The 18,614-nt window shown below is 40.9% G+C and overlaps 1 protein-coding gene across 4 annotated transcripts in view; it reads left to right on the forward strand.

The window, feature by feature from the left end:
- Positions 1-4,659, forward strand: part of CHST9 (carbohydrate sulfotransferase 9) — a 95,673-nt gene extending 91,014 nt beyond the window's left edge. For 2 of the 4 annotated variants that reach the window (XM_084307033.1, XM_084307032.1), the window contains exon 3: positions 2,889-4,658. In XM_084307033.1, coding sequence (XP_084163159.1) covers positions 2,889-3,986 — 1,098 coding nt within the window. In that variant the 3' untranslated portion in view covers positions 3,987-4,658. Of the gene's footprint in view, positions 1-2,888 lie in introns of all 4 variants that reach the window. The other 2 variants (XM_084307030.1, XM_084307031.1) reach the window with 2 other exon arrangements.
- Positions 4,660-18,614: the final 13,955 nt, after the last annotated feature.

Consider the following 18,614-nt stretch of genomic DNA (forward strand, 5'->3'; position numbering starts at 1 on the left):
ATTTATTAGCCATTACTGTTGTATTCACTACGGGATATGTATCTCAATGAGAAGGGGAAGTGGAGAGGGGAAGCAACTAATAGTATTTTACATATTTAGATAATTTTTTTGTCCTCAGAACTTCCCGTATCATTGTTTTTCCCCTAGGTCTTTTTTTTTTCCCCCTTTCTGTTTGGGGCTTTTTTTTTTTCTTCTTTTTTTTTTTTTTCTCCCTGATAGATTCTTTCTTCTTTTGCCTCGTCTTGCTTGGAGGGAACCCCTTTCAAGTGACTCCCACTGTGCATATGTTGTTCCTTTAGGGCGTTACCTGAGATTTCTCTGAATAGTTCTGCCCATCCTTTTCTGAAGTCTTTTAATCCCATGAAAAATCCTTCAGTAGTGGTTCCTACAGCTGCAGTCATGGTTTCTGAGACTGAAATGCAGTCCTCTTCTGGTATCTCCTCCAGTTATCCTCTGAGGTTGGTCCTGCATCCCAGGTGAACTGTTTGAAATGGAATAAAATCAAGACCACACACATTTCAGTCTTTCCTCTTTCATGCTCTCCTGATGGAACCAAGGCATCTTCCACTGGTTCAGGATGGCAGACTGAATTCAGGAAGTGTATGGCTCTGAAGCGCATGGCTCATTTTTGAAGCTTTAATTACAAATTCAGATAGTTAAGCATCTTTTCCCTGAAATATCTCCTGAAATACATTATTAAATTTAAATTACATACCAGATGAAGTTATGAGGTACTACTGCCCTCTCCTGAATTTTATCTGGATTGGGTACACCATTCCAGCCACATATCTCTAGGAACTGTGTTCTATATTATAAAATTCCCCAGATCCACATGGGTGGATTTAAGATGTTGGTTACTTGGTTCCTACCTCTGTTAGGAAACTTGTATTGTGTGCTTGATTTCTCTGTATCCCATATTTTTCATTTTCAGATTTTAAAGGACTTCATTTTAAGGTTCAAACATTCAATTAATTTGTAAGTCTGTGGTTCTGCAGTAGCATTTGTAAGTTGCCATTACTGTGCTGCTAAAATTCCCATTAGACTCATAGGCATCTCCTGTTTTACTACTAGCACTACCTTCTGTTATTATACACTCACCATTCTTCTGAAGTCTTCCCATCCTAAAGCAGAAGGGATAAATCTCTATGCACATGTGTTTCTTCTGTTTAAAATAATTAAATATTAGAAAACAAAACTAAAAAATAGATGATATTAGAAAAACAGACCAGGCCAAATTGAAAAATTCAATTATCCTTTTGTAGTTCTCAAAACAGCAACCTACACTCTCTCTTAGATATATGAGTCCTGCATGGACTTATAAAAAGGACTTAAAAGTCCTTTTTTATTTGCTTTCACCAGTGCTAAAATAATTTTACTCAGTTCAATGAAAGCAAAGACCTGATAGTCAGTGGTTTTTGGCAGTACTGAATGGCCTGATCACCTGGGTTTGTTTTTGTCATTGGAAATTACTACACAGCAAGATAGGCTAACTTTTCTTGGAACTGCTTGTTTTTCTGTAGGCTTTATTTCAAACTGGAATTGAAGTTGTGTTCTCTGCGTTACTATTTTTTACATTATTCCTCTAAATTGTTAACAGCCTTATTTATTTGAGTCAGCCTATGAACTTTCCCATCATCCCAAATACACACTTAGGGTCTGCCAGTCCACAGATCAACTTTCCAGTAAATGTTTAATCAGTTTATCGCAAAAGAGTCTTTTTGTACAGGTTTCCAAAAAAGTTAGATGTAAGATGTACACAGTTCATGTATGGGTGTCCATACACATGTGTACAGCCATGTGTTTGGCTACCACAAGATGTTTAAAAAATGTTTAAAAAACTATTGAGCAGCATCCCCTCTCTGCAGAACTGTAGTAAAAATAGTAGGTATATAAATGTCCCAAGGCTGCAGACTTGCCTGCTGAAAGAACAAAAGCTGTACAAGCCTTAGTAGACACAGCAGAATCCACTCAAGAACGCGAGAGCAGAAATAATTAAACTGCAAAAAGATGTTCAGTCAGCTTGCATGATAATTTGGAGAATTTGCCCACAAAACACTGGTCTGAGCTTTGCCATTTCTACAGCTCATGGCCTGCACAGAAACTGGATATTAGAAGAGATGTTTGAGAGGAAAGTCTCATCTTTTCACATTCTTTGCAGGGTGTCTAGTTAGTTGATGTCATTAATGTTGATGTTTAAATAAGTCAGATGCAATAAGTACTAAAAGCACCTATTTTGCCTTATTGGCTGTGAAAGCAGCTAGCTCAGGTGTAGACAAATTTGTATGGTGAATTATCTTATGTTCATGCAACCCAGTGCATGCCACTTCCATGATCTATCCATACGGGGAAAGGAAGAGGATGTTTTTGGAAGAGGGATTTTGTCTGTCCCTACACCGCACTCAAACCTATCCTCCTCCAACTATTTAGGAGCCCTAGTTTGGTCCTGGGGAGCAAGTGGTCCTGGAGCCACTGGGGCACAAGAAGACTGCTCCAGCACCCAGGATATGTGCCAGCAGCGAGCTCAGGTGTGCCATGCACTTTGGAAAGCTGTTGGCAATGTTAAATTCGACCAGTGCTGTCATGAAGGGAAAAGGTAATAGGCAGAGAAAAGCACCTGGCCACCCCTACCTGGACTATCAGTCTCCCTGCGTGAATGTCTTCTGCTTTCGTAAAAGTTTTGGTATAAGCTATTTATTTTTGTAGGAAGACGTACTGTGCACTGTCAGGAAAGCCTCAGAAGTATGTATTTCAGTAATTAGCCCAGCTAGTTGCTAAACTAGCTGTATTGATTAACTGGTTTGAAAGGATTTGTGGTACTGATTGCGATGTGAATGGGCTTGGCTGTACTGTTGCTGCATTGTAAACTCTGTTTCTTTCAATGTTTGCAGGATTTCACACTCCCACCTCCGGGGACACAGAGGAAAGTGGTGCAAAGCGGGCACGTTCCTCCTGGCCGCAGTAGGCAGGAGATGGCCATCTCGGGCAGCAGGCACTGGCAGGGGAAGGCCGACCCTTTTGGTGCAGTAGCTGTCTCCTTGGTGAGCAGACTGTCCGATCAGCAGAAGATCAGCGAGCCACCTCTCAGCCAGTTCAGAGAACTGTATTTACCCCTCACACTGCGCCCTCTGAACAAGACTTTGGTCAAGGGCGATGAGTGGAAGGATGTGGGTAGCACCCAGGAAAAGCGCAGGTCCTTCCTGTATGAATTCTGCCAGAAATACAACAGCAGGAAGAAGCTGCGGACACACCTCGTGCACATGGTGTCACGAATTTATGTGGAAGACAGGCACAAGGTCCTGTACTGCGAAGTGCCTAAAGCAGGCTGCTCCAATTGGAAAAGGGTCCTCATGGTGCTCAATGGACTCGTCACTTCCACGCGCAACATTTCCCATGATGATGTGCACTACGGAAAGCATTTAAGGAAACTGGACAGTTATGACTTAAAAGGGATATACACACGTTTGAACACGTACACCAAGACTATATTTGTACGTGATCCTTTGGAAAGACTCGTATCTGCCTTCAGGGATAAGTTTGAACATCCAAACAGCTATTACCATCCCGTATTTGGGAAGGCAATAATTAAGAAGTATAGACATAACGCAGATGAAGAGGCATTGAAAACTGGATCAGGAGTTAAGTTCAAGGAGTTTATCCAGTACCTGTTAGATTCCCATCGTCCAGTAGGAATGGACATTCACTGGGAGCAGGTCAGTAAGCTCTGCTATCCCTGCCTCATCAACTATGATTTCATAGGAAAGTTTGAAACCCTGGAAGAAGATGCCAATTACTTTTTGCAGCTGGTAGGTGCTCCAGCTGAGCTAAAATTTCCAAAATTCAAAGATAGACATTCCTCTGATGAAAGAACAAGTGCAGAGGTAGTGAGGCAGTACTTAAAGGAGTTGTCTAAGGAGGAAAGACAGCTGACCTATGACTTCTATTACTTGGATTACTTAATGTTCAATTATACATCACCGATTGTATAGCACCAGAATAGCTTCAGGCTTCTATTAGATATTTATCATTTTGGGATTCAGAACAACTACTTTGATATTACCTCTAAAAGGAAACAAAGTAACTGCTAAGTGGAGTTGTCTTGACTTACTGGAGGTTTTGTAAACTAGAGTGACATCAATTGACATAAAGTTATAGGAAAATGCACAAAAAAAGACCTGTAAACAGCATAAATTGCACTAAAATGCCTGAAAAAGCTGCTTTTACCATTACAGATTATATTGTGGAAGCGGTAATGCAGCCAGCTGTTGCATTATCCTACCTAATGTTCTTTTAATGGTTTAAGAAAAAAGCATTCAGAATAGCATGATATTTTTGGTGTGTCTGCTTTAGAAATTGTTTTTGAAACTATTTTTTGAAAGTATTTTTTACTTTCTGTTGCTTATTAATAAAGAAGCATTGGCTAATTTTCTAAAACGTTTGCAGTGTTCTCAATTGTAAGAGTTGTTTTTTGGATTACCATTAGACTGTAGCTGTTTTTAGACCTGACTGTTTGTTTTACTGAAGGATGGTTTTGAATACAAATGCATAACGCTACAGATAACACAGCAGCTCAACTTTTCAGTACAGTAAGTTTGGGTGAGCCCTCCATCTGAAGACATAGTCCACTACGCCTTTTTGACTGATGTACTATAAAAAACACACATGAGCCTCCTTTCAGAGAAATGAAATGTACATTAAAATTAACATTTTAATTTTACTCTGGAGTCAACTTCATGATGCATACCCTGGTCCCAGTGTTCAAGATAGTATTCATTTTTAGTGGTGAGGCAAAGTCTTAGGGTGGTGGCTGTGGGACATTATAATATCTGTACCAAGAAGCAACTTCATTGCTGTTGCTGTGACTGCTCTTGGTCTGCCAGCATCCGATCATCTGTCCAAGTCCCAGCAATTTGTTGCACGGAAAGTGCATATGCCTATCACCTACTAGTCCCATGGGCTGCTTTTTGACCCGAGTTTCCTGAAGTCACCATTTTGCTGTTCTTCGTGCCTTGTCAACACCTAGCAAACCCCAGGGGCAGGATGGATGCTGCAGTGTTAAATGGTGGATGTGTACTGGTGGTTAGCTCTAGAGGCAGTTGTGTCCAGCATCCCACAGTCTTGGTTATAAAATGTAATCTTCTCTCTTCCTCCTCTCTCCTCCTTTAAGTGCTGTGTGACCAACACATGTGGTCATTCCTGCAGTCCACAGCTGCATTCAATATGGCCAAGATGTCCCAGGAGGAGAAATCTCCTTCCAAAAGGAGAAAAAATAAATAAATAAATAAATAATAGAATAGAATAGAATAGAATAGAATAGAATAGAATAGAATAGAATAGAATAGAATAGAATAGAATAGAATAGAATAGACACCTATTGTTTGTTTCCTGGAGTGATTTGGAACATTTTGCCCCATCATCTTCATATAGCAAACTGTGGAAGAAAAGGAAGCAGTTTGGCAGGAAACAAGAAGGTGAAATGTCCTTTTCCTCTGTTCCCAACAACTGTTCATGGTCAGAACTGTTGCTGTCTTTTCCCTCATCTTGTGCAAATGTATGGCTTCAGTCCTTCTGCAGAAGTAATAGTGGGTCCCTGCTGACACACAGGGAGAAAGACCATTTTCTACATAACTCCCACTGCTTGTTTCTGCCTCAATTTCCTTCTCTGAAGAGGAGGAAAGCCACTTACAGCTTACACAGTGCTGGCGCATAGCCCCAGGCTCTTCCCATCTCTCACTGTGGCAGGATGAGCATGCTCTGAGGAGGGAAGGTAGAAGCAGGCTGGGCAGCCAGAGGCAGAGGTGGTGCTGTATGGGGCTACCAGCACCTGCAGCAAAGCCATCCCATTCCCTGGGGCTGTGGAGCAAACCGTGAGGCTTGGAGAAGTACAGGTGTTCAGCACCAATGAGGAGCTCCATGGATACCTCAGGTAGGTAAACGTGCACAGTGTTACTTGTGAGAGCCGTTGTTGTGCTCAGATGGACCCACAGATGTTAACACCAGAAGTGTTTTGGACAGGATATCTGACCAAAGGACTGCCCTAATGCATGTCTTTCCTCAGGTGAGTAACTTGTCCTTAAATCTCCCCCTTTACACTCAAGATGGTGTCTGATTCCACCTTCCCCCATAGAAATCCCTCTGGTTTTTCCGTATGGCTGAAGGCTCGGCCCAAGGGCCCCATGCTGGAAAGGCGGTTCCTTGCCAGGCTGATATGCTGGGCATCATTATGCTACTGCCCAGGTGCCCTTGCATCACACCAGCTGCTCTTTAAAGAAAAGCCCCTATTGAGTAACACTGAGTTCCCATGTATCTTTACTGAGCACAATTGTTTTTTGTTTTAATATTTTGAGTGTGCACTTTCATGACTGTTTTGAGCAGGACCATGCATTAAGACATTTAAGAGCAGTTCCTGACAGAATTTTTATTTTGTGTCATCCAACCTTCTAACTCATGTGAAAACTGCCTTTAGATTTCACTTGGATTTGACCTTGGTGTATAAAGCATCTTTTCCACTTAAACAGCAATGCTCTCTAGATCCTCTGCTCTTTGTAAGTATTGATTCCCACCTCAAATCCTAAATGAATCTCTCTTGCCATGTAGGGATTTCTTCCAGGTCATCAGGGATGTTAAATAAAAAATAAATGTACACCAATCTTTTGATACCCTTATATTTGCTTTGTCTTGTCTGTTGCAGATGTTTGTTAATTAATTGTTAATTTACAGACAAAAAAAAAAGGCTTATGCACCAATATATTCCCCAAACTACATGCAAATAAAACAGTTTAGCATCCTAATAAAGAATGGAGATGAATTCATCTATGTTTTGAATGAATTCTTTAATTTGGAGAAATAAATAGTAATAAACTACAAAGTCTCTGAAGAACTTGAGTTTAACCTTGAGCTTGCTTTAGTGACAAACTTCAGCTTATCTGATCAGAGAATGAAATAGATTATGAGGCGGGGAATGTAATTGTACTGAAAAAATTGTACAGTCTCATAAGATTTCCTATACTAACTGGTCTTACATAAAGCCATTGTTTGAGTCAAGGGGGGGGTGAAAAAAAGATATTAGCAAATGTTTGGTTTCTGCAAATGAGAGAGAAAATGACATTGATTTGCATGCATCCGTGGACATAGACATCAGGTCCCTGGGTTGTCATCTTGAAAATCTGGTATGGTTTGTATTTGTGATTTAAAAAGGGAGGACACTACTTAAGGCCTTTAAAGTGTGTATGTGCACAGAAGCGTAATTGTTTGAGCTGCACTGTTGTTCTATGGCTCTAGTGAAAGTAATTCAACTTCTTTGTATGCTCAACTTCAAATTTCATAGCCCCTAACTGCACTTAAAAATTCATTTTTTGAAAATCTAACCCAGACTTGTGTGAAGAAGAGCCTCTCCACAGTCATCTTCAGTGACCTAGGGGATTCAGATGATCTCAGTAGCAGAATCTAGATTGTACTTTGCCTCATTAACCACATTTTGAAAATCACCAGCCTGCTTTGCCAGGAATTAAGTTACATGATTTAAAATTAACATAAGAGTTTAGCATAATTGAAGTGGGACTGTGATATCTGACTTGTGGGATTATAAGAGATGAAGGCATAATTTGCAGCATAAAAGATAACCTCTATTTTTAAAAGTAAATTTTAAAAGGTCAAAGTGTGAAGTTGAGTTGTAGTTTAGCTTATATTTTGTATGACTGCTAGGCAAAAACAAAAGCTGAAGGTCATCCACTGTAACTTGCATAAAATCCCATCTACACAACGATGCACAGATGTTTGTTTTGCTCAGAAAAAGATATAGAGCATATGCAGAAGAGGAATGAAAACACACTCTACAGCATTCATTCAGTGCAATTGCATATATACTAAAGATCAGCTGCAACATGCAGAGCCTGTTTTACGGGGCTCCATTACGGTAAATGCTTTTTAGTTATGAACATTTCTTCATTTGCAGATCTCTAAGCACTTCTGTAATGCAGGTCAGTTGCCAGGGTAGGTCAGATGTTCCGTAAAGGCGTTAGAGCAAGTCTGTGGTAAAGCTGGAGTGGGAGGAGAATGCTCCCTTGGCTGTTTGCTCTGCTCCAAATATCACAGTTGTACTTCCCTTCTGAAACAAAAACTTAATTTTGGGAAAGTAGTATTTTCGTATTTGCCTTTCTTCTTAAACAAATCCATCTTAATTTGAAAACAAAGTAAACTTCACAGATGTGCATTCTCAAATTCTTGGTGTTTTTGCCCACATGAGGCAGCTGCCTCTCTCCACATAGGATTTGGCCCGCAAAGCTGAGACAACCATCACCGTCATCTCGTCTAAAGCTAAGCTGTTGCTCGCTGGCAGTCGGAGGTGTGCAGCCACAGTGCAATCAAATATGACACAGCCTCCTGAAATGTCCTCTGGTGTACCTCCCCCAAAAGGCCAAATTTATTGGAGCTACTCCTGCCTCGGGCTATTCTATCTCAGTGATGGGTCATTGGAGATCACCACTTTAATTTTAAATGTAGTTTAAATTTAAATGAAAATTACAATATGACACTTTTCAGAAGTCTGAGAGGAAAATATTTTAATAGAGCTCTGTATTGTGTATGTAGGTTATATATAAAAGTCTTTGTTGTATGTGCCTTCAGGCTAACCATGCATCAGATAAGTATTTTTAACTGTACTGTTAATACCAGTTTATCAGCCATGTAACCTGCTGTGATGCTTTCAGAACTAAATGAATCTGGCCTTGGAACCTAATGTCTGAAATCAGGCCATAAATTGTTACACTTCATAAAAAAAATAGATGTGCTTGTCCTGTATCAAGAAATTCATTTACAGTTCAGAGGACAGGGCAGGGACACAGAGTACTGGGGGATGGAACTGATTCGGTAAAGGGAATCTGCCCATAGCCCCAGATACTTAGGATTGATTTGCCTTCTGGAAAGTCTATATATGGGTGAGTGGAGGAAACAGTCATATTATTTAGTTTAATGAGAATGTTTTCAGTGAAATTGGGTGTTCATAAAAATATTTATCTGGGGGGAGAACTGCTAAGCTCTTGGCTCTGTAGCTAATTGCAGGGAGTTCTTCAGAGTCCTGAGGTGTAGCTCTGCTTGTGGTTGCAGTATCAGACTTGGACTTCAGACACCTGGATTCTCCTCCAACTTCTGTAGCACCATGGACTTGTTGAGCAACCTGACCTGCTCTCTGCCTCAATTTCCCCACTGGTAAAATGGTCCTGTAAATGGGTGGTAATTATACCATGTGTCTTCTGCTAAAAGTATCGAACTCTGTGCTTTAACAGATGTGTTTTGAAGTAGGGTATTAGCATGGAATTTAACTCATAGGATGTTCATGCCCTTTCTTTACATTTTCTTTCCAGTGGATTGGAAGAAGCCAGGGACTTCCCAGTTTTGTTCCAGCCAAGAAGTGCATCATTCAGCTTTGTTCTTCGCAGTTGGCAGCCTTAAGAATGCAAGCTCTGTTTCAAAACACTGTGCATCTGTCAAGCCTGCCCAGGCACTGCCTCAGCATAAAACCAGTGCCAGGTTGTCTGACCAGAGGAAAGTGCCCCTCCGGTTCCTTTTGTACAGATGAGGGCAGACAGACAGGCTGAGAATCTTGCTTTCTCGTTTTATTCTGAGCCCATTTTAAGAGAAGCTATTTTGTTCTGGTGCAATAGCCCTAAACAGCATGATGCTCAACTTAGAGGTTCTGCAGAAGTAGAGGAGAGATGTGAGCACAGTAAGCAACATTAATCATAGAATCATAGAGTCATAGAATGGCTTGGGTTGGAAGGGACCTTAAAGGTCATCTAACTCCAACCCCCTGCCATGGGCATGGACACCTCCCACCAGATCAGTTTGCCCAAATCCCCATCCAATCTGGCTTGAACACCTCCAGGGATGGGGCATCCACAGCTTCTCTGGACAGCCTGTGCCACTGCCTCACCACCCTTACAGTGAAGAATGTCCTCCTAATGCCTAGTCTAAATCACCCCTCTTTTAGTTTAAGACCATTCTTCTTTGTCCTATCATTATCTATCCGAGTAAAGAGTCCTTCTCCATCTTTTTTGTAAGCTCCCTTTAAGTATTGAAAGCTCACAATGAGGTCTCCCCAGAGCCTTCTCTTCTCCAGGCTGCATATCCCCAGCTCTCTCAGCCTTTCTTCATGGATCCCACACATGTAAGCAAAATCCTTCCTTCTTGAAAACGCTACTGCTGCATCACCTTGCACCCAGGATCATGTTCCACCAGCTCCCCGAGGTTCTGGCAACCCTTGAGACAGCCTCCAGTTTGCCTGGCTTCTAGAGACTCTCAGGATTAACTCCCACTAGAACAGCCACTTTTCCTATGGCTCAGTGGAGGCTACTAATAACGTGGAGACTGTATTGACACAGAATACATTGCTTTGTCTTTAGAAAGCGATGTGATTCACAAACCTGATAGAGAATAAAGAACCCCCTTTCCTTACAAAATGAAATAGAAAAAGCATAACTATCATCACCTATATATGTATATATATATGTTTAAATATGTAATTATTCCTGCCTTTCCTCTGCCTTCTCACAGTTTCCTGCCTTCTTAAGTATGTCAGCACAAACGGGTGCAGCGATTGCTGGTTCACTCTCAGCTGTCAAGCACAAGCCAGCTCCAGCCCAGCACATCTATGTTATCGTGGCACTGAGGCTGCACTAATAAGCCTGCCTGAGAGTATGGTACTGTCAGTCACCATCTGTGCGCACATATCTGTCTTGTCCTATTCACGTAGAAATTCCTCCCATGTATGTCAGATTTTCTCCTCAAATTCGTTCCAGAAAAGAGTTTCCACTGAACCTCCCAGTTCTGCTCATTTTTCAAGATTTGCAAATGAAGTGTCCCATAAAATTAGCATTCAACAACATTCTGGGACGTGACGGGTAGGAGCAGAGCAATTTTATCCAGGCATCACATAGAGCTGTAAATCAGCACTCCGTGGACTGTAAATACATGTCAGTAGGATATTAAATGCTAAAGGTTTAATTTTCCCAAGCTAGTTACTTGGGTGTAAAAACTGGATGTAGGCAGACTAGCATCTGCCTATTGAATTATCTCTTTCTTAATAAAAGCAGGCACTCATGTAGACAGATCTACAGATCTACAGATCAGTTTTAGGAATTAGTTATAATTCATCAGAAAACTGTGTGTGTGTGTGTACAGAGAGCTGAGTTCTCTATCTAAAAGTTTCCTTCCTACTAACTTACGCACATGCATGTATAAATGCATACATATATATTATAAATGCACTTGAACACACAATGTATATATTTATTTGAGAGGCATAACATTTAGCCAAATGTTTTTCAATGATTGTATTGTGAGATACTTAGCTTAAGTTCTGCATTTGACCTTAGAGATCTTAAATCTGTATTAAGAGATACACTCTAAAGAAAAAGAGCTCCCATCTATTGGCTTGGGATGTACTGGCAGAACTCGGATTAACTCTATTCCCATCTCTGACTATAGCAGAGAATGAATGTGGTGGCATTCTAAGTGCAAAGGTATTGCATGATGTATAGGCATGAAGATGTCTTAATAGTGTGTTGTGGAGCCACCAGGTTATTCCAAATGAACCTGAGCTATTCATAGGGACTGCAAGTTTACCTTTTGCACAGGTTTTCTTCTTGCTTCTTTAGCTTGCCCAGAACAGAATGCTGCCAGGTCTGAGGGACTGCAGTTTATGCAGCTCTACCTGGTTCTTATCATGGGTAAGGCTACAGGTTTTGGGGGGAGAGGTCCTTTGGTGGGGAGCTTAGGAGGAGGGGAAGTTGGCAGGAGTATCAGCCTCTCTCTGCTTTCAGGAATGTCCTGGTGGTGTCACCTATAACGTACTCTGAGACATAGACACCAGCTGTCACCTTTTCTGTGACTTCTGCTATTGTTTAAAAAGAGAGAGAAAAAAAGAAAAGGGACAGAGGGAAAACCTCTAATGAGAAGGGGAAATGTTAATTGTGGCTGGAGGTGACAGTGCACAATAAGAAATTTTGCTGCCTTGCTTTTGTATCTCTGATGAAAGTACCCTAAGAGTGCAGCACAGCAAACGCTCAGCTCTGAGGGAGGATGATGTTTCCAGAAATCATCATGATCCCTGAAGGTCCTCCTGAATAGCAGGAAAAACACAAATACAGAACCAAGGTTAGACAAAATTGTTCAGTGTCTCAGCCATGCTGCCAACAGATGCTCTTCTCCCATTTCTCCTTGAACCTTCCCAACTGCCTTCAGACAAGGGGCTACCAGGTAGGGACCAGGTGGGCCCAGGATCCTGCATTGGCTGTGTGTGCAGAGGCTTCAAATGGAAATGTCGCTACCAGGCAAAAATCTGACTCACAACTGGCTTTCTGCCATGCTTAAAAGTGCTGCTAAGACTGAATTTTTCAGGTTAAGCCATTGAACGTTAGGCTACTTCATCCGCAAGCCAGCGGTTGGAGGCTGCAGGCAAATCTCTTCAGGTCTGAGCAAGTGCTGCTGCCAGGCAGATCACGAGCAGCTGCAGGTGCCTCCTCAGAGAGGCAGGTGCCCCTAAGGGATCCCCCAAAGTGTGGCTGGAGAACCCACTTCTTAGGTAACCATGCCTAACAGCTGTGGGTAGGGTAGCAAGGTTTAGTATGAAAAAACAACCCTAAACGGACTTTAACTGGAAGCAGCAGAGGCTACTTTGTCAAACCCATAACTTTCTGAGCAAGCCGTAGAGAAGGAGAGGGAATAATTCAGGACACTTGAGAGATTCTTTTTAGCATTTTCAGTTTTGCTATTTTTTTCTTCCCCTCCTGCAAGCACTAAGGCATTTCTATAATTTATTGCAATTTACCAAAGGAAAACAAGCTCTCCCACTGACATCTTTATAGCTCAAATCTGTTCTCTGTGCTGTCTTGGTTGCAAAACTGGGCACACACTGAATGAGAGAAGTGAGAGAAGCTGGGAACTCGTTATGTAAAATCTACAGTAACCAAGCTTTTCTAGTGCTATTATGCCCTGACCCCTTATTTTGGAGCAGTAACAAAACCACTGAGACTGGACAATTATAGGGTTTCCCAGGCTCTTTTTTTTTTTTTTCCTTTTTTTTTTTTTTTCTTTTATTTTTTTCTTTCTGGCCTCATCACAAAACCCAGGCAAATCAATGGTGTGCCCAAACTTTCTGATGTGGTCTAGGTCTTTCAGTATACCTAATGCACAAAGAAATAGTGGGGAAATAGCTGTTTTATTTATTATCTGAACAGGACAGTAGCCTGTCTACAAATTCCTTGCTCTGCATCACTGAAGAAATCTCTGACACGTTTTCTAATTGTTTGATATTTGGGCTGCACCATGATCCCTATCGCTTTTATATTCGCTTTGTTTTCTGCATGTGGTTTAAATTCTTGACACTCATGTGTGATTCAAGTAATTATTCTCCCCTCCAAGACTTGATATTTGTTCCATTTCAACATCCTCACTCAAGTAAAAAATAAAGAGCTTTCTTGTCTACAGGCTGCTAGGATTTCATACGCATATTCTGCCTCTTCATGATGTTGGAAACTGAGTCATCTACAATTCCACAGCTATGCTATCAGCACTTTGAGACAATGCATTTGGGATCAGGATGAGCTAAACCTTTTAAGGATGAATTAAGAATTTCTGAAACTGGACAGCAAAAACTACGTTGTGAAACTGCATGGAAGTGCCTTGCTGTGCCATTCACGCACATATGTTCAGTTCACAAGTCTAAAACCATTTTCTAAGAGCCAGTTCTGCAAACTCCACCCTGCAGGACTGAGGAACAGCCGGTGTGGTTTTCTGCCCCTTTTTACACCCCGAGGAACGAGCACGCTGGAGTCTCACCGATGACGGTGCTGATGAGGCGTGTAGCTGAAAAGAATCCCTTTCACTGGCGTGTTGGTTCTGCCGCGCTGCTGGGAAGAACAATCTGCTCGTGTCAGTCAAGTACGCACTGTGAAACTGAAAATCTAATGGGTTTGGGGGATGTCAAACTTATTCAAAAGGGGATATATGATACCACAAACCCCTCAGAATTTCCCATTTCTCTGATGCATTCTTAAAATATATATCGTCTCTGTACGCATTCTTACAAAAATAGATAGACTTTTAACAAATATTTTTGTCATATATCCTTGAAGAGTAGGATTAGCCATTTCTACTTCCTTTTTAAACACTAATTTAATACAATACCAGCCTTCACAAAAATAATTCTCTCCACAAAACTTACACAGGACACTGCAAACAGTTTATATCAGGGCTATAAATGCTAGCCAAAGCACGGGTGCAGGAAAAGAGATGACTGATGATTATGGAGAAGTAAGCCTTGCAGAATGGTGTCAGGCTAATTGTTATGTATTAATGTCTGCAAACAAATCAACACAATATTTATTATCTTCTGGGGAAAAAAAAAAAAAAAGTGTTTTGGTGCTGTTTTTAATTATTTACACAGCTCACTGCTTTTTTCCTCAGTTGGCCTGAAAAAGAGCAGCTTATCCTTCTCTAGGAGCCCACAGAAGGCAGTAGTGGAGGTTATACTGGAAAAATATTGCTTAGAAAGGAACATGAGTTTCTTGCAAAGAAATACAAGGAAAGCCCTGTGGCCCACTGCTTGATTTCATCCAGTCTTCGCAAATTGCATCCACCACTCTCCCTCCACCCCCCTGGGGTGCCAGGAAACATGCAAACACTGGACTAGAGCTTTAGGTCTCAAAAGACTGTTTGCTATGGCTGCATGTGCTTCCAGGGCACATTCACAGCAATTCAGCAGCTGAAGACAGAATATTGTTGAGTGACCAGTTTTCATATGTTGGCCAACCAACCATGCACACCCATTCAGAGGCTATAAGCTGGTACCAATAAAGATGAAAGTGGTGGCAAGAAGTATTTATTTCTTTGTAGTTTACTTTGCTGGCAATTCAGACAAATGCAAGACTCTTCAGAGCAGTACAGTTTCTGTCATAAAAGAAATTGAATAAATCCAATTTCTCAGTGTAAAAACCTTTTTATTAGTCCACTAAAAATGCAACTGCATCAAAAGTTATTAGTCTTTCCCTAATATTTTTTTGTATTTGTTTTTAAACTGTAAGCATGAGAAACTGACAGAAATGAAACTAATGTTCTACAAAGGATTTAAAAAAAAAAAAAAAAAAAAAACACCATGCTGACAGATTTTCTTTAGAAGCTTATGGACAAAAGAGCTTGAACTTGTAAATATGCATAGTCAGACCCTGCTCCTCAGTTAGTTCAATGAAAGAAGAACCTTTGCATTGAGGAAAGATCAACATCTTCACTTGTCCTGAGGTGTAGCTTTTAGAAGGTATTACTATTGAGGGGGAAGAAGAAAATAAATAAATAAATAAGAAAAAAATCCATAAAATACATAATATTAAGAAGCCTGTTACTATTGTAATCTGCAAAGACAGCCTGAATGATCTAAAGCAAAATTGTCTTGTTCAAAACATGCTGCATAAACCCATTCATGGCATATATTTCCACTAAGTGTATTAAACTGTGAATATGAAGCTATATATGTATTATATGTATTATCATTATATTGTTATAGCAGATGGCTTGGGCAAAGAAGAAATTCCCAGCATTAAGGCACATATCAACCATCCAATGCCACCAAGTCTTGGCATTTTCCTTCACTACCACCATCCCCAAAAATAAGAAAAAAAAAAAGTTAACAAATCATTTTTAAAATTACAGAGTGGTTGACAGAGGTAGCTGCACTGAGCAGTGTGTTTGTGCATTTCTTGAGGCTTTACCACAATACTGAGTGACATTTGTTTAAAACGTTACCACTGTACATTAGCCATGGAGCATTAAATGGATTCAGACCTGGTTGACAGATCTCTGAAAGTACTTAATGGACCTGTAATGGTAGCTGTTGGCAGGGATCTGAAGGGATTGCTGTAGGGCCTCATGTGCTTCAGGGGGTTCCTCAGTAAGTAAATCTGAAGGTAAATATAGAATCACTGCCAATTTAGTTTGAACATAGATTAGTATGTTTAGAAAAGGATGGACAGAGCAGAGTGGATTATTTTTCTAGTTTGATCCGTGCCAGACAGCAAGTCTTCCAATACAAGGAAATGCAAAATTTCATGTCTCAGAGTAAAACAAGCCTTATCTGCAGAATGATGTCAGTGTCCTGAGAAGCACTGAGGGGGCTATGTGGAGGTGTGAGGAAGAACGCTTCCTCAGTGTGATGCTGCAGTGAGAATGGCTCATACAATTCCTAGGTGTGCTACAAGGTGTGTTTTTACTTCAGAATAAGCCTGCTGGGAGCCCAATATTTAAAAAATAAAAAATAAAAAATTTAAATAACATGTTGAAAAAGTAGCAAAGGCAAACTCAATAGCTAAAAAAAAAACTGTTAGAGAAATTTCTTTAGAGTGAGAGCTCAGCCTGCTTAGCTTTTCAAAAGGATGATGAAGGGATGACTTGCTCACATTATATAAGTATCCTCATGGGAAAAAAGTAGAAGTACAAGAGGCTTTTTAATCTGGGAGAGATCAGCATAAGAAGAACCACTGTATGGCAAATGAATTAATACAAACTCATTTTAGCGAGAAAGGCCATTTTTGGTGATGTAAATGATTAGTCTGGGGAATGAACTGCCAAGGGAATGGGTAGATTTTCTATCCAGTGAGTTTTCAAATCAAGTAAAGACGCTTTTTGTAAAATAGATTTAAACGAATGTAAGTTATTGAGCTGTATTACGAGGTGAAAAGTGATGGTCTATGATATATAACATTAGCTAGAAAATGTATTGCTGTCTAGTCTTAAACTGCATGATTCTTTGACTCTTGTGAACAGAGCCTTTCAGTTGTGGCCACATTAGGTAGAGATGGAAGTAATATAACAACTAAGAAAAAATGCACCTTCAAATAAACCACCTTCTGCTGTTAGCAAGCAAAGTTCTCTCCTGGAAACCAGATTCTTGCTTGAGTGTGTTTCTTGTTGCACAGATAATGGAATTAGGTGTCATAAAATGTCTTTATGATATAGGTCTTTATGATAAAGATTTATGATATAGGTCTTTGTGATAAAGGTCTTCTGGTCAGTTATAACTTTGTGGGTGTGGGGTTTTTATTTATTTATTTATTTTTAAGTAGTACTCTTTGTTTTTAACATTAGGTATAAAAAAAATAAAATATGAAATACACAAACAACATCACTTCTACCATGGCTCAACAGCTGATAGGATCAAAAATCATTGAGGATAACAGCTGCACAGAGAAAGAGAGGCAGAGCTGTCATGACCTTCATTTCTGAAGGAAACTAAGAGCCTGGGGTGGTGCTGAGGGAAGAGGCTGAGTGTTTGGAGATGAGGAGCTGATAAACAGCAAGACTGTGAAGAATGAGCAGCTCAGATCAGCCAGGAAAGCATGTCTGGATATTAAAGAACGCGCAACAGTGGGGTATACAAACTGTAATACTGTTTTTTCTGTGGCTGATAAAACCTGTGAGAGCTTAACCGAATTTCAGTGTCCCACCTAGAGAAGTTAGACAAATCTCTTTGGCCCCACTGGGTGCAACTACTTGCCCTCAGCACATAGCCCATCAACACTTTGGGCTCTTTTTCCCTCCCAGCACAGGTCATTACCTCCCTCCTCCTCCCACATTTTCAGTCGTCCTTCTGTGTCCCTTTCTTTCACACCCACTGCTGCACCCCCATGAGTGCCCAGGGCTGCTCTTCCCCTCCAGCTCATCAACCCCTTACTGTGTGACTACTCCTACATATTGCTAGCAAAGGGCCTATCCATGCCACATTGTAATTAAACTGTTTCTAAAAACCAAAAGCCTCCAGGTGATTCCTATGCTACCTAGATCACAGTTTTGCTTTTCCAACTGTAACTGCTGCTTATTGAGCTGGGGTGGGGGGGAGAGCAAAGAAAAAGCAGTCAATCCAAATTGTCTCGTCAGGAAGGTAATGGAGCAGGACGAAGGAAGCACAGCAGTCATCCAAGTGCACAGCTTCTTGTAAAACCTTTATGAAAAGCCTGAATGAATCCCTCAAGTGAATGGCCATTTTGTCCCTTTCAGTTCTTCTTCTCCAGCATGGGACTCAATGTGCAGCTTGTGGACAGACAGATTCCACAATAAACAGAGAAGGAGAGTAAAACTAAACCCTCTGGAGCTTGGCCAGCAGCAATGTCAAATCTCTTGACTGATTTCCCAGTGAATTCTTGCTCTAAATGTCAGGAGAACATAGCCCTGCAGCCAAATCTGGACCAGACTGATACCAAGGCGTGACAAAATGAATGACCTAAGTAACAAGATTACACCACAGGAAAATTAGAACTTCAGAAATGTGCAAAGATCACATTTCAGTAAGCGGTGCTTTATGTAAGATCCTTTTAGTAGACAAAGCTTAGCCCAAACTTATAAAACATAAAGTGGTGAGGGGAGGAGGGTTCATTAGTGGCGACAGAACAAAATGTTCGGTCCAGCAGTAAAGAAAGTCGGCGTTTCTGCAAGCGTCAATCATTTCTGAAAGGCTTGCAGCCTGCTTTCAAGCGCTCTTGTCAACAGGAGCCAGGAAAGGGTCACAGGAATTTAGTCTCCTAGGAGCCTGTGCCACTGTGAAAATGGCAGCTAAGTCTCTCCATCACTTCAGG

This window comes from Netta rufina (genome assembly GCF_964035555.1).
Source record: "Netta rufina genome assembly, chromosome: 2".
Taxonomy (NCBI): domain Eukaryota; kingdom Metazoa; phylum Chordata; class Aves; order Anseriformes; family Anatidae; genus Netta; species Netta rufina.